This window comes from Hemitrygon akajei, chromosome 11, assembly GCF_048418815.1.
Source record: "Hemitrygon akajei chromosome 11, sHemAka1.3, whole genome shotgun sequence".
Taxonomy (NCBI): Eukaryota; Metazoa; Chordata; class Chondrichthyes; order Myliobatiformes; family Dasyatidae; genus Hemitrygon; species Hemitrygon akajei.
In genome coordinates this window covers 10,319,413-10,343,825 of record NC_133134.1, presented here as the reverse complement: position 1 = coordinate 10,343,825, position 24,413 = coordinate 10,319,413, and the positions used below count along the sequence as shown (strand labels likewise).

The 24,413-nt window shown below is 39.5% G+C and overlaps 1 protein-coding gene across 1 annotated transcript in view; it reads right to left on the bottom strand.

Annotated features, from left to right (window-relative positions):
* get4 (guided entry of tail-anchored proteins factor 4) overlaps positions 1–23,091 on the bottom strand; it is a 44,057-nt gene extending 20,966 nt beyond the window's left edge. Inside the window, exons 1-5 of the mRNA XM_073060198.1 lie at positions 22,921–23,091; positions 9,087–9,165; positions 8,077–8,158; positions 1,019–1,168; positions 357–495 (exon numbers count right to left, since the gene is read on the bottom strand). Coding sequence (XP_072916299.1) covers positions 357–495; positions 1,019–1,168; positions 8,077–8,158; positions 9,087–9,165; positions 22,921–23,054 — 584 coding nt within the window. The 5' untranslated portion in view covers positions 23,055–23,091. The remainder of the gene's footprint in view (positions 1–356; positions 496–1,018; positions 1,169–8,076; positions 8,159–9,086; positions 9,166–22,920) is intronic.
* Positions 23,092–24,413: the final 1,322 nt, after the last annotated feature.

Here is a 24,413-nt window from a genome sequence, read left to right as displayed (position 1 = left end):
TATCAACCTCCAGCTTAAATATAACCAATGACAGCCTCCACACCTATCTATGGTAATGAATTCCACATATCCACCACCCTCTGGCTAAAGAATCTCTCACATTTCTCTTTGAATTTAAAAAATCCAGGATTTCACCAAGGATGTGCTCCAAGACTAGAAGTACTGTATAAACTTAAAACAAAACATAGCGACCTTCCCTACCACTCACACCCCCAAAACATTCAATCAAAATTTAGGAGTCAGATTGAGCTAGAATCCTTAACACTACAAACATAAACACATAGGGTCAATAAAACACTGTATTAAAGCAACAAAATTAGAAGCAACATTTTCATACACGTTTCTTATTTACTTACTGTAAGACTGCCTGAGCCACAAACATGTCCACTTCACTCCGGTAGCCCTTTGATGCAGAATATTCTACTAACATATTTGCACAGCCCTCCCCATCTGCTGAGTGTAGGAAGTGATACCGAGATTCAGTGTAGTTTTGTTCTGGAAAGCAAATGCAAAATCATAATTACAAAATAATGCAAAGCAAGTTTTATTGATTGTTTAATTACACAGATGTATTGATCCTACTTGCCAATTACAATCTGATCAAATCATTAAATCCAGCAACTCAACTTTTAACGTTCCTGCCCACCCAAAAGAGCCATTAGTCAGTTTTATCATTCATCTGATACATTTTTTTTCATAAGTTAAACACAAGGGAAGAATTTCCCAACCGTTCCAGCTATTCATTTATTCAAATATCAGCATTTTAATGAAACCAAACCAGTTGTGTACGATAAATCAGCAGCAATATTCTCAAAAACGCTGAAATAAATTTAACCCCAAAAATTTTCTAAAATACCCAAGATCAGTCCAATTCCCCATCCAATGAGGAGAACCTTTCCACTAGTTTCATGCAAGCTGCCTCAGTGCTTGGATTTTATTTACAAATCCATTAGCAGAGTAACACCGAACTACAGCAATTAATTTTTTTAATTACTGATTTTGTTCACTCTAGTTGTACCTTTCCACAGTGTGACTGCTAGCAGCTGATGGAGCTTAGGGTGACCAAGTTTAGCTGAACCACCACTAGACCACTTTAATGCTCTGGATACAAACGCTGCTCTTTCGGGGGAGTTTGGATCCATTAGACTAAAAAGTTTACCAAGACTTTCTGAAAAACATAAAATGATAACAGGTTTCGCAGTGTGCTTTTTTTTTAGAAAATTCTGCTGGATAACTGAAATAAAGACATAGTTAGAGTAATGCATTTTATATCTGTACTTGTACAAAACACATCAAGTGAATAAATAAATCTTTTTGACATGGAGAAGAAAATTACATTTGTAAATCAGAGTAATAGAACACAAAAACACGATGTTTGGCACAGCTCATTGATGCCAACTAAGATACCTATCTAAACTGTCCTATTTATACAAGGTTGGCCCATATCTCTGCTAGCCTTTCCTATCCATGAAGCTGACCAAATAACTTTTAAATGTTATTGAACCTGCTTCAACCTTCTCCTCTGGCAGGTTGTTCCATATACACACCACCTTTTGCATAAAGTTAACGCAAAGATCCCTTTTAATCTTTCCCTTCTCAACTTAAACTTATGCACTAGATATTTTGATTGCCTTTCCTTAGGACTGTGTGCAAACACCCTATCTATATGCCTCATGATTTTATACATCTCTATTTAACTCCTTTACTCTAGATCAGAAGTTCCCAACCTGGGGTCCATGAAGCCCTTGGTTAATGGTAGCGATCCATGGCATAAAAAAGGTTGGGAATCCCAGCTCTAACATACAAATTTCCAGCCTAACCTGCTTCTCCCTATATATCAGGCCTTGAGTCCTGGTAACAGTATGGTAAATCAATGCCATCGATTTTAGTGCCATCTGCAAAGCTTAGGCTTTTAAAAAACAATAATAATTTAGCAGTATTTAGACATTTCAAAAAACAAGTGTTTAGCACAACAGAAACATGTAAAGAAAGATTTGCTTCCAACTTCAGCAGAGGCAAGCAACATTTTCATTATCCTTGCATGATACAAGAATATAAGAAATGGGAGCAGGAGTCAGCCAGTAGGCCTGTCAAACCTGCTCCACCATTCAATAAGATCATGATTGATTTGGTCAACCCACCTTTTGCCCAGAACCTTAGTTCCACTGCAAACAATACTCAACTTAACTGTATTTTAAATATATACTGGAATCAACAACATATAATTCAAAATACTAAGAAATAAGAACCTGCAAGTTAAGTGCTTCTACGGCTAAGCTTTTTAAATTCTATCAATCCAGCAAGCTAGCGTAGAGAACCCAGCAGAACAAAGGAATTATCATGAATGTAATTTATGTACTGATTACTGGAAAAATATATCTTTTCAATATTTTGATAATTACACTAACTTGGCTAAAGCAGTACAATTCTAAAAATTTTGTCAACAAAAGAATCATTAACCATCTTAAGAGTTATATTCTGCAAACATACTTTAATAAAATGAATCATAGAAACATAGAAAACATACAGCACAATACAGGCCCTTTGGCCCACAAAGTTGTGCTGAACATGTCCTTACCTTAGAAATTACGAGGCTTACCTATAGCCCTCTATTTTACTAAGTTCCATGTACCTATCTAAAAATCTCTGAAAGGACCCTATCGTATCTGCCTCCACCACCGTTGCCAGCAGCCTATTCCACGCACTCATCACTCTCTGAGTAAAAAAAACTTACCCCTGACATCTCCTCTGTACCTACTCCCTAGCACCTTAAACCTGTGTCCTCTTGTGGCAACCATTTCAGCCCTGGGAAAAAGCCTCTGACTATCCACATGATCAATGCCTCTCATCATCTTATACACCTCTATCGGGTCACCTCTCATCCTCCTTCGATCCAAGGAGAAAAGGCTGAGTTCACTTAACCTATTCTCATAAGGCATGCTCCCCAATCCAGGCAACATCCTTGTAAATCTCCTCTGCACCCTATCTATGGCTTCCACATCATTTCCTGTAGTAAGGCTACCAGAACTGAGCAGAGTACTCCAAGTGGGGTCTGACCAGGGTCCTATATAGCTGCAACATTACCTCTCAGCTCCTAAATTCAACGCCATGATTGAAGGCCAATACACCATACACCTTCTTAACCACAGAGTCAACCTGCACAGCTGCTTTGAGTATCCTATGGACTCGGAGCCCAAGATCCCTTTGATCCTCCACACTGCCAAGGGTCTTACCATTAATACTATCTTCTGCCAAGTATTTGACCTACCAAAATGAACCACTTCACACTTATCTGGGTTGAACTCCATCTGCCACTTCTCAGCCCAGTTTTGCTTCCTATCAATGTCCTGCTATAACCTCTGACAGCCCTCCACACTATCCACAACACCTCCAACCTTTGTGTCATCAGCAAACTTACTAACCCATCCCTCCACTTCCTCATCCAGGTCAGTTATAATAATCACGAAGAGTAAGGGTCCCAGAACAGATCCCTGAAGCACTCTACTGGTGACCGACCTCCATGCAGATTATGACCCATCTACAACCACTCTTTACCTTCTGTGGGCAAGCCAGTTCTGGATCCACAAAGCAATGTCCCCTTGGATCCCATGTCTCCTCACTTTCTCAATAAGCCTTGCATGGGGTACCTTATCAAATGCCTTGCTGAAATCCATATACACTACATCTACCTTCATCAATGTGTTTAGTCACATCCTCAAAAATCTTTTAACCCTAAGAGTTAGAAGAGGTTTCTCTCCTCATAGTTAGCTACAGAGGACAATTGTTGGTCTAGATGAGTTATCAAGTTACCTGAACATTGAATCATATTAAAATCATTGGGTGGGGGAGGTGAAATCACAGGATAATGAAAAATAAGAGAAATAGATATTCGACATCACTGTATTGATCAATTCTTTGTATTTTTCCAGAAGCTTAGGTCTAGAAAAAAATCACCCAGAAAGATACAAGGCACCAATTAGAATATTTACAGCAAGTTAAAAAAAATCAAATTTAAGAGGGAGATTTAAGTAAGTATTATGGCCTATAATAATGATAAATCCGTGCTCATGAATCATTGGGTTTTGCGACTGATGAGTACATACCAAAAGCAAAATTCTGCAGATGCTGGAAATCCTAAATAGAAACAGAAAATGTTGAAAAGAATCAGTAGGGTGGAAGTATCCATGGAGATAGAGAGAGAGAACGAGAGAGAGCTGATGAAACATCAACCTGATAGATTAACTCATTTCTCTCTCCACAGATGATATCTGACCCGCTGAGTTTCCAGCATTTTCTGCTTTAATTTTAAATAAATGAAGTCTGAACAAGCTAATTATTCCAGTCCATAAGTTCTATCAGAATTTTAACAAGCAGGCAACAGACATCAAGTTAAGGGGCTCAATATATCCAAGATTCAGCAAAATGTGCTCTAGTACATTGCTTCGGGAGCTAATGTTACATGCTCTAATGAAACCAGCTGTGATTTAAGTCTCACAGGGCTACAATTCCACACTGGGCTAAAATTTTACAGAAACTACCTTGGAAGAGTGTCAGCTTGCCAGTGTGTTGATTTCCTAAACACAACTGTGTCCAATCCAAATATTAATTAAATTTAAAAAGTTCCTGAAACCTGTTTTACAAAGGAGCCAGCCAGGTTTAGGTTCAGCATTGAAGAATTGATGATCAAGCCACTGAACTACTAACCTTTATTACCATCCTCTAAATTACTTCCTGAGCTTGTCACCTCAAGAGAAATGCTCCTACCCAAACCTACCAGGAACCAGTCAAAAAGTCCAATGTTTTATTTTATTCATTGCAAGGAATCTATCAGGACTGGCATGTATTGTGTTCCAAAAGAGGTATCAGGGGAAAGCTTCAATGTAATGTCAGCAAACTAAAGGAAGAGTGTCATTAAGGTGGAAAGAGCAGGAAGACTTTACTACAGGTAGACAGAACTACAAAACTCGTCACCGGGACCAGCCCACCCACCACAAAAGATACAGTGGCATGCTAAAGTTTGGGCACCCCTGGTCAAAATTTCTGTTGCTGTGAATAGCTAAGCAAGTAAAAGATGACCTGATTTCCAAACGGCATAAAGTTAAAGATGACACATTTCTTTAATATTTTAAGCAAGATTATTTTTTTATTTCCATCTTTTACAGTTTCAAAATAACAAAAAAGGAAAAGAACCCGAAGCAAAAGTTTGGGCACCTTGCATGGTCAGTACTTAGTAACACCCCCTTCAGCAAGTATCACAGTTTGTAAACGCTTTCTGTAGCCAGCTAAGAGTCTGTCACTTCTTGTTTGGGGGATTTTCATCCATTCTTCCTTGCAAAAGGCTTCTAGTTCTGTGAAATTCTTGGGCTGTCTTGCATGCACTGTTCCTTTGAGGTCTATCCATAGATATTCAATGATGTTTAGGTTGGGGGACTGTGAGGGCCATGGCAAAACCTTCAGCTTGTGCCTCTTGAGATAGTTCTTTGTGGATTTTGAGTTGTGTTTAGGATCATTATCCTGTTGTAGAAGCCATTCTCTTTTTATCTTCAGCTTTTTTTTTTACACAGACGGTGTGATGTTTGCTTCCAGAATTTGTTGGTAGTTAATTGAATTCATTCTTCCCTCTACCAGTGAAATGTTCCCTGTGCCACTGGCTGCAACACAAGCCCAAAGCATGATCAATCCACCCCCGTGCTTAACAGTTGGAGAGCTGTTCTTTTCATGAAATTTTGCACCCTTTTTTCTCCAAACATACCTTTGCTCATTGCGGCCAAAATGTTCTATTTTAACTTCATCAGTCCACAGGACTTGTTCCCAAAATGCATCAGGCTTGTTTAGATGTTCCTTTGCAAACTTCTGATGCTGAATTTTGTGGTGAGGACGCAGGAAAGGTTTTCTTCTGATGACTCTTCCATGAAGGTCATATTTGTGCAGGTGTGCTGCACAGTAGAACAGTGCACCACCACTCCAGAGTCTGCTAAATCTTCCTGAAGGTCTTTTGCAGTCAAACGAGGATATTGATTTGCCTTTCTAGCAATCCTATGAGCAGTTCTCTTGGAAAGTTTTCTTGGTCTTCCAGACCTCAACTTGACCTCCACCGTTCCTGTTAACTGCCATTTCTGAATTACATTACAAACTGAGGAAATGGCTACCTGAAGACACTTTGCTATCTTCTTACAGCCTTCTCCTGCTTTGTAGGCATCATTTATTTTAATTTTCAGAGTGCTAGGCAACTGCTTAGAGGAGCCCATGGCTGCTGATTGTTGGGACAAGGTTTGAAGAGTCAGGGTATTTATAAAGCCTTGTAATTTGCATCACCTGGCCTTTCTTAATGATGACTGTGAACAAGCCATAGCCCTAACAAGCTAATTAAGGTCTGAGACCTTGGTAAAAGTTATCTGAGAGCTCAAATCTCTTGGGGTGCCCAAACTTTTGCATGGTGCTCCTTTCCTTTTTTTTCCCCACTCTAAAACTGTACAAAACAAAAATAATACACTAATCTTGCTTAAAATGTTGAAAAGAATGTTTCATCTTTAACTTTATGACTTTTGGAGATCAGTTCATCTTCTACTCACTTAACTACTTACAGTAACAGAAATTTTGACCAGGAGTGCCCAAACTTTTGCATGCCACTGTATATATACAGAAGACTGTCAAAAAAAGAGCTGGTAACATCATGAAGAATCCCACCCAACCTGTTCATGGACTGTTTGTCCCACTCCCATCAGGGAGGAGGCTACACAGCATCCACACCAGGATAATCAACTCAAGAAAAAAGTTACTTTCCCCAACCAGTAAGTCAATCAACACCTCCACCCACTAGCCCACCCCACCACTACTTTATCATTAACAAGAGAAGATCAGCAGACGCTGGAAATCTGAGCAACACATACAAAACACTCGTGGAACTCAGCAGGCCAGGCATCTATGGAAAAAAGCACAGTTGACGTTTCGGGCTGAAACCCTTCTGCAGGACTGGCACATATTGTGTTCCAAAAGCGGCATTAGGGAAAAGTAAGTCCTGCCGAAGGGTTTCAGTACTGAAACGTCGATTGTGCTCTTTTCTATAGATGCTGCCTGGCCTGCTGAGTTCTTCCAACTTTTTGTGTGTATTGCACTACTTTATCTTTTCCTGTCAACCACTTTTATGTACAGAGCATCACTTTACAGTCATACAATCAATCCTTATTTATAAGCTATCTTATGTGTTTATATTTATTGTGGTTTTTATTACTATATTTTTTATCTTATTGTGTTTCTTTGGCTGCATCTGATCTGGAGAAACAATTATTTCATTTTCCCACACAATTTTGTACTAGAATTGATAATTAACAATATTGAATCTTGAGAAGTGTAGAAAAGATTCACAAGGATATTGCCTGTATTGCAAAGAATGGATAGGCTGGGGCATTTTACCCTGGAGCACAGGAATCTAAGGGTGACCTTACAGAAGTGTGTAACATAGACAGGGTCACAGTCTCCCACCCACCCACCCCACCTCCCCAGAGTAGGCGAGTCAAAAACTAGATTTAAAGTGAGAGGGGGTAAAATAAAAGAGGAAACTTTTTCTACACATTGGTGGTGGGTACATGGAATGAGCTGATAGAAGGACAGAGACTTCCAGAAGGATATCAGGGAACTAGCTCAGGTTTGAATACAATCTGGAAATTTCACACTCCAAAATTGGATGTACACAGCCTTTTGACTTTTTGATTTTAAGTTTGTTTTTGCTAGTAAGACCAGCATTTGATATCCACCCCTAATCCCCTTTCAAATGTCTAGCCTGGTAGGCTGTTTTAGAGGGAATTTAAGAGTCAGACAGAACAACATATTTCCTTCCCTAAAAGATATTGGTGAAAGATAGATTTTAATGACAATCTGGTCATTCTTTGTTAATTTGAAAATTATTAACTGAATTTAAATTCCACGTAGGATTCCAATTTGGGTTTCAGAATCAAATGTACAGACCACTGGATGTTAATCTAGAAATTTCTTTCTGGAATGAAATTAACATTAATGATACTTTAGTAATCTATGCAGAAATATTGGAACAGCAAAAATAATCAACACTTTACATACCTAAGAGATCATCTGTAACCTTAGCTTCTGATTTTTCCAATGACTCTAACACTAGCATAGATAAATCAGCAGCACTGTTTAGCTGTACCAAAAAGAAAAGAAGCAATTAATTTCATTTATCGTCATCTTCCCTCTAACATCAAGATGCTCAAAGCAATTTATAGTTTATTTCTTATCTAATGACTACTGTATCTATTGGCAGCTCATATGCATTCTGTAGGGCACACCAAACATCAATATGAAAATAGCAAATGAATCCATTATGGTAATATTGAGTAAAGGATAAATATTAGCTAAAACACAAAGATAACTAAATGTTCTTCTGCAAAATAGTTCGCTGGAATCTTAAAAGACATCTTTAAAAACCATCACAGGTGAAGCACTCCCCACCATTGAGAAATCTGTTGCAGGAAAGCATTGTCCATCATCAAGGACACCCACCAACCATGCCATGCTCTCTTCTCACCGCTGCCATCAGGAAGAGAGTACAGGAGCCTCAGGACCCACACCATCAGATTCAGGAACAGTTATTATCCCTTAATTATCGGCTCTTGAACCAGTGGGGATAACTTCACTCAACTTCACTCACCCCAATAGTGAACTGTTCCCACAGCCTAGGGACTCACTTTCAAGGACTTTTCAACTCATGTTCTCGATATTTATTGGTTATTTTTTTTCTTTTTGTGTTTGTACAGTTTGTTGGGTTTTTTTGCACATTGGTTGTCTATCTTGTCTGTGGTTTCTCTTTGATTCTATCCTGTTCTTTCTATTTGCTGTGAATGCCTGCAAGAAAATTAATCTCAGGATTGCATACGGTGACAAATATACTCAAGTACTTTGATTAATAAATTTACTTCGAACTTTAAAAAAAGCCAGCAATTCCCAAAGCCAAAGGGGGAAAAAATCTATATTTCTAGCCTCAAAATGTTATTGTACAATAGCATTTATAAAACCATTCATTTCTCTCACTCAAGGTCATCAAAGTAATGCAATTTTTGAAAACAGCTTACCTGACTGTAACTGAAGAAAAGCAATGCCCCAGAATACATAAGTTCTCTAGCTTCAGCATGTTTACTTTGGGACATATACCTACAAAACAGCAAACACTACTTAAGTATAAAGAAGACAAACAAGTGAATCTGCAGATGCTGGAAATAAATAAAAATACAAAATGCTGGCAGAACTCAGCAGGCCAGACAGCATCTATGGGAGGAGGTAACCCGCGTTTCAGCCCGAAACGTCGTCACTACCTCCTCCCATAGATGCTGTCTGGCCTGCTGAGTTCTGCCCGCATTTTGTGCTTTTAAGTATAAAGAATCATGTTATGCAATATTCAAGAACTGTAAAGGCCTCCTAAGTTTTTCCAGGACACCACCACCAGAGCTAACACTTTCACTAATGCAGGAAATAAAAAGTAATTGAAAAAAAACTTACTCTAATTTAACTCTACACAATGCCAAAGAAAGCAACCCAGCTTTTAACCTTTACTTCAGGGAAAAAAAGAATGTAATAATGCTCCCTTGTGATCGATAGCGCTTGATCAAGGCTCTGGGAAAAAAGCCACTGCCACAGTCATCCAGCAAATTCTCTGAATCAGCATCAGCATTCTCTTCCAAGCCAACATCACCAACAGTGAGGCCCACGGTAGTGAAGTGGTTAGCACAATGCTATTACAGCACAGGATGACAGCGTTCAAAATTCATTTGTAAGTAAGTTTGTATGCCTGTATCCTCCATGTTCTTCAGCTTTCTCACACAGTCAAAAGACATACCAATTAGTAAGATAATTGGTCATTGTCAATTGTCCTATAATTAGACTAGGGATGTTGGCTGTTGGGCAGCATAGCTCAGTGGGCCAGAAGTGCCTATTCTGCACTATAACTCTAAATAAGTAAAGGTTCTTCCAATATAAAGTCAGAAATCGGGATGTTTGTGAATGAATGCACTATGTTCAATTCCATTCACAGTTCCTCAGCAATGAAGCAGACCATGCAGCCAGTCTTGGATAAGATTCATAAATGAACTGGTAGCTCCCCAAATGTCAGATAATAACCATCTCCAACAGGAGACAGCCTAGGCAATAGTAATTCCAACATTAACATTTGGTGGATCAATGAGCAGAAACCCCAGAGGACCCATGAATACTGTGACTACAAGAGCAGGTCAGAGGCTAGGTTTTCTGTTGCAGGTGACATACCTCATAACACTGCAGTCTTTTCACCAAAACAAAGTACAAGATGGATAAATCTCACTTGCCTGTTTGAATGCAGCTCAAGCAACAATCAAGAAGCTCAACATAATCCAGGACAATTGAAGTCACACACCACCATTACTTAGAAACACATCACTGTTCCTTACCAGATCTCACCAAAATGACTTGCTTCACAAGAATGATTGCTAGAGTTCAAGAAGGCAGATACTAATGCTTAATGAGTTTATTTATGAAAGTGCACAAAATGCTAGCCATGCCAGTAAGGTACAGTTCTGAAAAGATTTTTTTTTAAATACTTCCATGTTTACAAGTTTCTGGTTATAGATTCAAATAGCACTCCAATTTAACAGTACAACTTTACAATTACAGTTTTAATATGACATTTCTGAGAGTTGGAAACAACAAACATTCAATTCCACGCAATTGTGATCAGTACCAAGTGGAGATCAGGACAAGGTGAAAATGTAAAACAAGTTCTAATCTGCTTGGTTACACATTTGATGCTGACTTTGGCTAAAAACTGAACTGTATTATCCTCTAATAGTGGTATCTTTCAGAACTATATAATGCAAAATATTTCAAAACAGCAATTATGGAAATACTTTGTGTCTTTTCATTGAGTACGGTTTTCTTCTATTCCAGTTGCTGTCATTTTTGTCAGTAAGCTGAACCCAACTCTTCATGAACTACCTCACAACTTTATTTTCTGAATACACCGCTTTTCCTCACATATTACTACAGATCGTTATACTCTGGTTCTGAAGGTTACTACCATCAGAAAAGCTCTGTTCCTGAAGTGCTGAGCATTACTGACATCTTTCTCCTTGATGAGCACAGGAAGATTCTAATAGAGATGCAGGGAATGGAGTGTAATAGAAATGATCTGGAGAGAGAGAGGAATTATTTTTAGAATGATCATGAAAGCACGAACAAATTAACTCACCTGTAGGTTTGAGGTACAGAGTGAATCATTTAGGGTAAATTTAACAGAACAAAGTTGAATTAAAGTTAGAATTAAACCTTGGCCATGCTCATGCTTTCTATCATATTTTACTTTTATCATAGCTTCTTTTAATGATTCTTCAATGATGAAGTTACACCTGTGGACAACCTGAAAGACTGGCCCAGGACAGAGGCCTCTAGCGAGCTGCTGCTAGCTCCCTATGCCCCAGTAGGAGTGATGGGATCTGAATTTTCATGAGAAACCACTTCAGATATCAACCTCTGAATCAAGGTTAAAACTGTAATCAGAAGAGGATGTAAAATCTAGTTGGTATTAAATTTTACTCTAAAGCTTGGCTAAGCAATCCGCGCATAATTAAACAAATGAAAGGTTTCAAGATCTGGAAACGAAACGTAAATGAAAGCCTTGTTCCTACAAAGGGGGAGTATTAATCTTTGTGTTTGTACTTTTAATCCTGCTCACTTGGACAAGAATGTCGCCAGAACAGAGGGTAAGAGCCTACACTATTGTATTTTATCGGTATGTGGGCCAATGAATTATGTTGCAGTTTGAAGCACATAATCTGTTCTATTATTTATTATTCAAAGGAAAATTAAACAGTAATTTTCGATTTTGACTTCCACCACATCAGTCAGGATCCAAGTTCTATTTAGAAGGTACAGGATCAGTTACAGAAAAAAGTCACTCTCTCAGTACAAGTTCTTTCCAACACTGTCTTCCTGTATAACACCAGAACAAGTATACATACAGAAACTGCAACTTCTGTGATCTAAATCATATGATTTTTTTCTTTGCCAATTAGTCATCACTATCTCAGAAAACACAGCCTACCTAAATAATATATTTCATGAAATTTCAGCAGGATTCCCACCACAGATTGTCCCAGGCTCACGAACACCTGCCATACGTACCGCCTGTACATACAAATGAGTGTTTGGGAGACTGACAGGAAGGATTTGCCAGATGCTGTGGGGCTGCAGGCATCTTCTGCCACCTGGGAACTCAGCTCAATCACATTTCTGACTTGTGAACTGTGTGGATTACAAACAGAACATGCTGTAACCTGGGCACCAATAATCAAACAGGTTTACAGAAACAACCATATAAATAGATTGTTCCAAACTCTTGAAATGATAAAATATCAAGACACAATTCACCTTTGGAAAAGAAGTTTTTGAACTTAATGTCAATTAGCCACTGCTAGAATTGAACACCACTGAAAAAAATTGAATCTTACGACAAAACAGAAGATGACATATAAAGCAATAGCACTGATGTACTAAATAGGAAATCTACCTTGAAAAGTTCAAACATCTTTTAAAACACACATTTGTGCTAATATACAATCCATACATAGCATATGGAGTAAAAGGTAGAGGAATGGTCAACTTAAACAATAATCTACTGATTTGCTATGTAGTTTATTTGGCTCAACATGAATATTTAATCTTGTTCCACTATGTATAATTATGAGTTACAATTAAGAGAAGAATTTTTGTTTCTGATTATAGGCTTACGTTTACAGTTTCTAACAAAAGTGAAGTTAAAAATACTGCACCCCTTTGCCATATGGTTTAGGCATGAAAAACTGAGTTTCCTTCTGTGCATGGATATCGTGATGGATCTTGAAGCCCTGTTACCATGGCAACTATCAGCATTACTTAATTAGTTCTTGTAACATTCCAATACTATTCACATGTATTAAAATTACTGCACATCCTTTTACCCAATTCAATGCTGTCTAGAAATTCACATTAAAAATTCTTAAGGGTGGTGACGTGTTTCAGCATTCCTTTCTCATTAATACAGAACAAATATTAATAAAGGGATGGGTACAGTCAAATTTAAATGTCTCAGTCCAGCAAACACATGCAGGGTGCATAATGTGGAAATTATGATCAACATTAACCATTATTAATCAATAATTTCCTTCTTGATTTTAACTCTGATGTATGAATATTGATTTGCATTATTCATTAATTATAATTAGTTCATAACAGTTCAATAATTCAAGTTCAAGTTTATTGTCATTCAATTGTGTACATGTATACAGTTAAATAAAGCAACGTTCCTCTGGAGCAAGGTGTACAACACAGTGCACATAATTCGCATACAACACAAAGTATTACCAGAAATATATTTTAAAAATAAGGTGTATTAGATAAGTAGTCACAGTATCCAAGGTGGAGGCATGGAGCAGCCTAGTATGTACCAGAGATATTGGCATAAACCAGGTTTAATGGGTATTTATTAATCATGCGATTTTAATTTTTCCTTAGGAAGGCAGTCAACTCAGAATCCATTTCTACAATGCAGCAGTGCTCCTTACCATCTGAACAGTTAAGCCAAATAAACACAGGAAATAATTCATCAAATACTCTAGCCATTGTTTAGATAATAGTCTATATGTTTACATTTTAACTAATAAAATAAATGATTACAAAAGAGCATGGTGCAACACTTCATTTCTGTCCAATTACCAACATTTTAGCTATTTTTCATTTTACTTGAATTGCAGTTTGGCACTTCTCATATTAGAAAAATATATATACATATCTAAACCTATTTAAGGAGTACAAAAGCTTATCATAAGATTTAAAACGTCAAATTGTTTTGGCTCAAGGGATGAGTGTAATTAAAAGGACGCATCCCCTCTATCAAGATTTGCAATGAAACACTGCATTGAATGAATGCCAAATTTGTGACGTTGTAAAATAACATGCCAACACAGGCAGAAATTTTGCTCAAACATTACTACATTCTTCCATGTGCCCATGTCTTAAAATTATCCATAAAATTGCAGCAATCCCATGGCATATTCCACAATAAATATCCTTGTACTTATATGGAGTCTCATAGCAAGAGAAAATGCTCAACAGGTCAGACAGCATCTGATAATGTCTGACCTGAAAAATGGCTATTATTTATTTAATTCAGATTTTCAGCATCAGTTATTTTTTGAATTTAACATTTCAATAAGCAGGACAGAAAACTGTTTTTTCCACAAATCACAAACTGAGATAAATTAACATAGAACAGAACAGGCCTTTTGGCCCATGTTGTTGTGACAACCCTTTAACCTACTAGAACATCAATCTAACCGTTCCCTCCTACAAGCCTTCTGTTATTCTTTTTTTCCATGTGCCTATTGAAGAGTCCCTTAAATGTTCCTAATATCTCTGCCTCTACCACCTCCTCTGGCAGTGCGTTCGATCAACTTACCAATCTCTGTGTAAAAAACCTATCGCTAATACCACCCCCCCCCCCCCACACACACACTATACTTTCATCCAATCACCTCAAAAAATATGTCCTCTCGTATTATTCATTAGCACCCTGTGAAAAAGGCACTGGCTGTCCTCTCTGCTATGCCTCTCATCATCTTATATACCTTATCAAAGTGCCTTTCATCCTCTTCCTCTCTAAAGAGAAAAAGCCTAGCTGACTCAACCTTTCTTCAAAAGTTGTGGCTGTTAGTAACAGATGGAATTATATCTTTAGAAAGAAGTGACATAGGGACAAAGAATGTTGAATCTAAAAAACCATTATGGGAATCATACATCGGCCTGCGAATAGTCGCCAAGATGTAGGGTTGAGATAGCAAAGGAAGCTGGAAAAGGCTTCCTTTGGGTAATGACACAATTGTAATGGGGGACTTCAATATGCAAGGGGATTGGGAAAATCAGATTGGTGTCAGATTGCGAGAGGGAATTTGTTAAGTGCCTATGAGTTGGCTTTTTAGAGCAGCTTATGCTTGAACCTACTCATGGAAAGGCCATCTTAGATTGGGTGTTGTGTAATAACCCAGATCTTATTAGGGTACTTAAAATAAAGAAACCCTTAGGAGGTAGTGATCATAATATGATTGAATTCATACTGCATGAGAGGGAGAAGCATAACTCACATGTATCAGTATCACAATGGAATGAAAGGAATTACAGAGGCATGAGAAGCAGCTTGCCCAGGTGGATTAGAGGATACTGGCGGGGATGATGGCAGAGCTGAGTTTGCTGAAGTTTCTGGGAATAGTTCACAAGAGGCAGGATAGATTTGTCCCACAGAGGAAAAAGTTCTCAATGGCAGGGGTGCGCAAACGTGGCTGACAAAGGAAGTTAAGGACTGCATAAAAGCCAAAAAAAGGTTATACAAGATAGCAAAATGAGGGGACAGTTTTTAAAATCAAACAAAAGGCAATAAAAAAGCTATAAGAAGGGAAAAAGTAAAATATGAGGGCAGACTGGCCAATAATATTAAGCAGGATACCAGAAGCTTTTTCAGTTATATAAAGAGTAAAAGGGAGGTGACAGTTGATATTGGACCAGTGGTGAGGTAGTAATGGGAGACAAAGATATGGCAGATGAATTTAATGGGTATTTTGCATCTGTCTTCACTGTGGAAGACACTAGCAGTGTGCCAGAGGTGCGAAAGTGTCAGGGAGCAGGAGTGAGTGCCCTTGCTATTTTAAAGGAAAAAGTGCAAACTCAAAGGTCTTAAGGTAGATAAGTCACCTGGCCAGATGGACTATATCACAGAATCTTGAGAGAGGTTGCTGAAGAGATGACAGATGCATTGGTCATGATTTTTCAAGAATCACTTGTTTCGGGCATGGTCCTGGAGGACTGGAAGATTGCAAATGTCAGTCTACTCTTTACGAAGGGAAGCAGGCAAAAGAAAGGAAATTACAGGCCAGTTAGCCTAACCTCAGTGATTGGGAAAGTGTTGGAGTCTATTATTAAGGATGAGGTTTCAAGGTACTTGAGAGACTAATGATAAAATAAGCAAAAGTCAACAGGTTTTTGTAAATGGAAATCTTGCCTGATAAAAAGGTTAAGGGTTCTTCAAAGAAGTAACAAGCAGGATGATCAAAGGAGAGGCAATGGATGTCATTTCCTTGAATTTTCAGAAGGCGTTTGATAAGGTGCCACACATAAGACTGTTTACCAAGATAAAATCCTATGGTGTTACAGGAAAGATACTGGCATTGACAGATAAATGGCTGACAGGCAGGAGGCAGCAAGTAGGAATAAAAGGGGCCTATTCCTATACCAGTGACTAGTGGTGTTCCTCAGGAGTCAGTATTGGAACTGCTACTTTTCACATTGTTTGTCAGTGACTTAGATAATGGAATTAATACCTTTGTGGCAAAGTTTGCAGATGATACAAAGATAGGTAATGTTGAGGAAGCAATGCAATTGTAGCAGGACTTAGACACATTGGAAGAATGGGCAAAACAAAGTGGCAGATGGAATACAGTGTTGGGAAATGTATGATGATGCATTTTGTTAAATGGAGCAATAGTGGGAAGAAGGTTCAAACAACAGAGGTGCAGAGGAGAAGTCCTCGTGCAAGACTCCGAAAAGGTTAAGTTACAAGGTTGAGCCTGTGGTAAAGAAGGCAAATCCAATGTTGGCATTTATTTCAAGAGGAATAGATTATAAAAGCAAGGAGATAAATATAAGATGCTGGTCAGGCCACACTTATACTGTCAACAGTTTTGAGCCCTTTATCTCAGAGGGATGCACTGTCATTGGAGAGTCCAGAGGAGGTTCACAAGGATGATTTAGGAATGAAGGGTTAACATATGAGGAGCATTAGGCAGCTTTGGGCCTGTACTCACTGGAACTTAGAAGAATGCAGTGGGGGGGGGGGGGGGATCTCATTGAAACCTACTGAATGAGAAAGGACTAGATAGCATGGATGTGGAGAGGATATTCCTATGGTGGGTATATCCAAACCTAGAGGGCAGTCCTAAAATTGAGGGGTGACCCTTTAGAACAGAGGCATGGAGGAATTTTTTTTAGCCAGAGAGTAGTAAATCTGTGGAATGCTCTGCCACAGGCAGACCCAAGTCCATGGGTATATTCAAGGCGGAAGCTGATCATTTCCTGATCGGTCAAGGCATCAAAGGATATGGCGAGACAGCGGGTGTATGGGGTTGAGTGGGACCCGGGATCATCCATGATGGAATGGCGGAGCAGACTTGATGGGCTGAACAGCCAGATTCTGCTCCTATATCTTATGGTCTAAAAGACATGCTGGCTAATCCAGACAACATCCTGGTAAATCTCCTCTGCACCCTCTCTAAAGCTTCCATATCCTTTGGATAATGAGATAACCAGAACTTAACATAATATTCCAAGTGTGACCTAACCAGAGCTTTGTAGAGTTGCAACATTACCTCGCAGCTTTTGATCTCGATCCCCACAACTATGAAGGCCAACTCACCATACACCTTCTTAACAATACTACCAACCTGCATGGCAACCTTGAAGAATCTATGGACAGTGACCCCAAGATCCCTCTATTTCTCCACACTGCTAAGAATTCTGCCATTAACCTTGTCCTATGCCTTTGTTTGACCTTCCAAAATAAATAAATTTACACTTTTCCAGGTTGTCGTAGGTTACACCACCACCAACCTTCATGTCATCTACAAACTTACTAAACCGTTTTCCACTTCAATATCCATGTCATTTAGAAAAAATACGAAGAACAGGTACCACTAGCCATGTACCTCCAGGCAGAATATGTTCCACTTACTTCCACCCTCTTCCATGCAGGCAAGCCAATTCCCAATCCATGTAGCCAAGTTTCCCCGGATCGCATGCCTCCTGACTTTCTGAATGAACTTACCATGGGGAGCACTGTTAAATGCCTTACTAAAACCCAAATCTCCATATCCACCACTCTGTCTTCATTGATGTGTTCTGTCACATCCTCAAAAGTCAATCAGACTCATGAGGCATGACCTACTCCTCACAAAGCCATCCCAACTATCCCTAATAACACTACTCTTCTTCAAATGCTTGTAAATCCTGTCTCTAAGAATCTACTCCAATAGTTTGCCCATCATTGATGTAAAACTTACTGGAGTACAATTCCAAGACTTATCCCTATTACCTTTTCTAACAAAGGAATAATATTTAACATCCTCCAATCTTCTGTTATTACTTCAGTGACCAGTAAGGGTACAAAAATCATCATCAGTGGGACAGCAATCTCCTCCTTCACTCCCTGTAGAAACCTTAGGTATATTACATTCAGCCCCAAGGACTTATCTATCCTAACATTTTTCAAAACTTCCACCACATCCTCTTCATTAGCCACAGCATGTTCCTGAATATTGTACACTGACCTCACATTTGAGAACATCTATTCTGCTTAATAGCATCACAATTCATCCTCCCACAAATAAATACATTATTATACCATCGTTCCTATCCTTGTCCAAAGTTTCGCTAAAGTTCAGGGAGTTCTGGTCAGTCTCTGATCAATCAATATTAGGAAAGTAGAAGACACCCATGATAACAACCCTGCCTAGTGATCTGCTCCTCAGAATATTCTATAGGGTACTCCCATGGACCCCTACCATTAACCAAGGTGTCCACAGACCCAAGATTGGGAACCCCTGCAAGAGTGATTGTTCCCTTGCTATTTCTGACTTCCACCCACACAGACTCAGTAGACAATCCCTCCTCAATGTCCTCCCTTTGTGATACTGTCCCTGATTAGCAATGTCACTCTCCCACCTCTTTTACCTCGCTCCCTCTCCTGTTTGAAACATCAAAATCCTGAAACATCCAGCAGCCATTCCTGCTCTTGTGACAACCATGTCTCTGTAATAGCCATTATGTCACTATTCCTTCTTTATTCCCAGAGTTACAGTTGCTACTCTCTATTCAGTGACTTCACGAAGTAGTCGTCTAGTCCATTATTTCCTAAACTGATACACCACACTTCCCCATCCCTTCTCAGTTAACTTTCGTTCTTTCGCACAAAGGTCAATATTCAGTTAACAATGTTTACAGGATGTTTCTCACAGAAACATGATACAGTAAATTTGTTCCTCGATATTCTTTTATAATGCCTCTGGTACCAATTCAAATTCTTCAACTCATAAAAGTTTACCAAGCCATGAAAATTTAATGGGTTGTCATTATATTGTGATTTAATGCTGAGTATATTAATGCTGTTCCCACCCTACCTTCAAAGTAAACACAAGATGCAAAATGCAAGAAATATCCAGAGGTCTGAAATTCCAAGGCACTTAAATGTTAAAATGTGATTAAAATATCATCTCACAGCACTGCAAAGGGCAGCCAAGAAGTTCTGGTTAGTGTTAAGTATGCAAAATATTTACTGAATTACTAATGTAAATCTAATTGTTCAAAGGCTTATTAATAGCTTCAGACTATTAAATTAGTTAAGTATTTGACATTTCATGAACTGATATGTGTGGTAGGAAGTCTGCTTAAAAAAAACAAGACACCAATATCATCAAATTGGCTAGCTTCTTCCTTGGGTCAGATAACCCCACAACCCAGTAAGTCATGTGATTCAAATTACAAAGAATACAGTGCTGCACTTTTCAAAGAGCTGAAAAAAGCCATAAAGAACCACAATCTCATTAACATGAAATGAACACGTTGTTCAGTGAAATTCTTGCCTGACATAAATTCTTCCCAGAACACCAAGTACACTATCACATGATTATATGAAGGAGAAATTTCTGTATCCCATCCCAAATGGAAACCATGCTTCCTTTAGCAATCTGCACATAGTATGCTGTTTGTCAACTGGTGTGGCACTTATCCTTTTTGCTCATACGTAAATCCATAGATGGTACTGAGCTTCCAATGGCCTCCTTTTCCTCTAATGTAAACAGTGTCTAACCTCCAAGTGCAGTTACTGTGTTCTCATTACAATGTTACAGTGAAACGAGAAAAGATCCACACATCTGAACTTTCAGCGAGTTCCTGCAATACATGTTACATCACGTGACAGTCCAGCACCACGAACACCAGTAGTAATAACTGTTTTTCACTCCACAGTTATTGCTTAATCCCATTCAGAAGGGTTTCTAAAAGGGCATCTGAAAGTTTGAAATACTGAAAATGCTAGAGTGGTGTTCAATTGAACAGGGCAGATACAAGACAAGATGTACTGAAGGAGAATAGCACATATTCAAATGAGTATATGAAAGAAAAGGCTATAGCAGAATGGGCAAGATGAAGTATTAGTCTGGGAGTTTCCATATGGAGTGCAAACACCAGCATATCCAGGCTGGTTAAGTCAAATGGCTATTTACTTGCAAAATATAACATGTGATAAGAAATAAAAGCGAGAATAGGTCGACCTACTCTTTATTCCTGCTTCACCATTTACAAGGATTGTGCCAGATCCACTACCTCCCCAGATCCCTTTGTTTTTTTTTGATGCCAAGAATCCAACAGGATGTCTGAATTAAAGAAATAATCAGAGGCAATTTTATTAAGTACAGGAGTGAAACCAGGTGTGGTTGTCTGCTGTTGTAGCTCACCCACCTCAAGGTTTGATGTGTTCAGAGATGCTTCTCTGCACACCACTGTAGTAACACATGATTGTTTGAGTTACTGTCCCCTTCCTGTCAGCTTCAATCAGTCTGGCTATTCTCCTCTGACCTTGTCATTAACCAGGTGTTTTTAACCACAGAACTGCCACTCACTGGATGTTTCTTGTTTTTCCACACCATTCTCTGCAAACTCTAGAGCAGGGGTTCCCAACCTTTTTTTATGCCATGGACCAAAACCATTAAGCAAGGGGTCCATAGATGCCAGGTTGGGAACTGCAGCTGTAGAGACTATTAGTGTGAAAATCCCAGGAGATCAGCAGTTTCTGATCACCCTGTCCGGCACCAACAATCAATCCACAGTCAAAGTCACTTAGATCACATTTCTACCCCATTCTGATGTTTGGTCAGAACAACAATTGAACCTCTTGACCATGTCCGCATGCTTTTATGCACTGAGTTCCTGCCACATGGTTGGATGATTAGGTATTTGTATTAATAAGCAGGTGTACCTAATGAAGCGGCCATTGAGGTTGATCATTTGAGTTGATAATCAAGTTTCTATAGTGATCTGGGTTACAAAACACCAAAGACTCGCAACTCTTAAAGAAGAATTTTCTAATATCATTCCTAAATGGCTGACGCAATATCCATTACTTAATTCTAGACTCTCCAAGAATTTATTTACAGTATGATGACATTGCTACCAAAGACATTTGCCCTTCAGGAATGATTGTACACATGGTTTTACTGCACACAGACCTAATAAATTGTCCTTGGAAGATGTAATGCGTTGACCTTCTTGCACAGTTGCAGCCACTGAGAAACATTTTTGCAGCAGCTACTCGTTAAAACCTTTAACTGTTTTATAAGCTTCACTCAATACGTTATTCCAAATATCCAACTGTCTTTTAAACAGGTCTTAAATGCCTCCTATGACACCTCATTCCATATATTAACCACCTTCTGTGTAAAAGAAGTTCCACCCCTACTAAAGTTTTCCTCTTTCAGCTTGTTGCATGCCCTCCAGTTCTTGATTCTCCCACCCGTATTCACCACTGTATGCACCCCTATAAGGTCACCCTTCGGTTTCAAGGAAAACAGTCCTAGCCTCCTAGCCTGTCTAACCACCTCCTGAATGAGTCAAATAATTCAATCTTCAAAAATGCACTGAGTACAGACTAATATGATGCAATCGCTCTTCAGAGCATATTGAAATCCGGGTGGTATGTCCAATTACAGATCAAATGGCCCAGAACTCAGATGTCCTGCTGGTAACAGTACTCAGTTTGCAATAGTGATTTATATCTAGTAACAATGAAGAAACAGTGATATATTTCTCAAATCAGGATTAATGGAACCTGCAGGAGGTTTCAGTTTCCCAAAGGCCCTAGTGCCCTTGATTTCAAGGTGATTACGAGATTCTGGGTTTGGAAGCGCTGTCAGAGATTGTATTTTCTTTGAATAAAATATAAATATGTCATATTATGATTCCTTCCCTCCTGAGAATCCTTACTAATTAACTCCGCATCAAGACAAAAATAGACTGTCCCATGATACTCTTCAGGGGAGTTTCCCATCTCAATTTCCCCGCAACGCTGACACAAGAGACAGTAGATACTGGAGTCTGGAGCAACACATAAAGTGTTGCAGGAACTAAGCAAATCAAGCAGCTTCTGCGGAGAGAAACGTACAGCTGATTTTTCAAGCCCAAGCCCTTCATCTGGGCTGGAAAGAGGGAAGATGACTAATACATGAAGAGTCAGAGAACAGTAGATATCAGACAGTGAGAGACGGTCTGAGAACTCCCATCCCAAGAGAGGAGCAAAACTTCTCAAAGGTAGGCATACCTTGGAAAGACTTCATTGAGGAGCAACAACATGGAGACACAGGAGATGCTGAAATCGGGAGCAATTCCACTTTAATGTTAACTTTTTCCCTTGTTAATTTTCTTTCTTAAAATTAAATGGTACTATGGATATTTATATTTTAAATGTTTTAAAAGTGAACGTTTATACACGAATTTGGTGCCAAACCATTTCTGGATTGACGTGAAGACAACAGGCAAGAAATAAGAAACAGGAAGAGGCTGCTCGGCCCACGTTGCCTACACTAGCTCACACCTACATAGCTAGCGGTGGTGACTGACAGACTAAGCAGCCAATCGTAAAATAGGCGTCACAATGAAGTGGAGGCGGTGTCACGAGTACTAGAACTAATCAGCAGCCAGGGGGCGTGCCGGCAGAGGGGGTTGTTGCGGGGCCTGGCGACCGAGAGAAGGATCTGGAAGCCGCCGAGATCCGTTTGCTCGGTGTGGTAGCCGCCGATGGCAGCTCCTTACCGAAAGAACAGCGTCCGGTACATCTGGTGGGCCTCGTAGTAGTCGCCCTTCTCCACGCTGGCGCGGAGCTTGGACTCCACCCGCTGGACGCCGCCCCGGTTCCTGCAGCACTTCGGCAGCTCCGCGTCCGCCATCACTGCCTGCGCTCAGCCAAAGGTCAAGGGGCACGCGGCTTATGCTCGCCGCGCTGACGTCACCTTACGGCGTCACAAGGTGTGGCGCCGTGGATTGGAAACCCTCCCTGTATTGGAATTGGTTTATTATTGTCACATGTATTGAGATGCTGAGAAAGACTTGTCTTGCCGATCGAATCATTACACGGTGCAGTAACAGAATGAAGTGTGATAGCTGCAGAGAAAAGATTGTACAGGTATACAATAAGGTGCAAGGCTATAACGAGGTAGATTATGAGATCAAGGGTTCATTTTACTGACCTAGGAGACAGTTCAGAGGTCTGATCACTGCAGGATAGAAGCTGCTTTCCAGCTTTTGTAACTTCTGCCCAATGGCAGAGACCTTCCTGAGGTACAACCTCCTGAAGATGGCCTCGGTGATGGTGAGGGTTGTGCCCATGATGGAACTGAGTTTACAAGACTCTGCAGCCTCTTGCAATCCTGTTCATTCAAGGCACCATACCAGGCTATGATACAACCACTCAGAAAGCTCTGCACTGTAGAAACTTGCAAAAGATTTAGTTATGTTGCTAACAGCAATAAAGATTTTGTCATTCGAGCACTGGAGTCTGAGTAGTGACCTCATAGTAGAGGTGTATAAAATCTTAAAGGGTACAGATAATCCAGAGATTCCCAACCTTTTTTATGCCATGGACCAATACCATTAAGCAAGGGGCCCATGGACCCCAGGTTGGGAACCCCTAATAGGGTAATGCACACAGTGTTCTTCCCAGGGTTGGGGAATCAAGAACTAGAGACATAGGTATAAGGTGAGAGGGGAGAGGTTAAATAGGAACCTGAGGGGCAACTTTTATACACGGGGTGGTATGTATATAGAGTGGCTGTAGGGGCATTAGAGTTCAATTCTGGCACTGTAAGGGGTTTTTACATTGACACATAGTTTTCTTCCCATAGTCCAAAGACGTACTGGTTAGTAGGTTGGGCTGGAAAGGCCTGTTCCACGCTGTATCTCTAAATTATAAAAATATATAGAATGAACTGCCAGAGGAAGTGGTTGAAGAGGGTAGAATAATTTTTGAAAGGTAGTTGGGTGGTATATGGATAGTGCTTAGAGGAAAATATAGGGGAAAGTCAAAGGTTTTTTTTAAATCAGAGGTGGGTCTGTGGAATGCACTGCCGGGGTGATGGTAAAGTTCCAGTTTGAGCTTACTGTCATGCAACCATGCACATGTATACTGCTAAGCAAAACTTCTGTCCCTTCCTCAGGGACAAAAGTGCCAAACGCAGTATATATACCACAGTCAGCACATAAAACAATATGAACACAATAATATTAACAGAGAATAATTAAAAAATCTG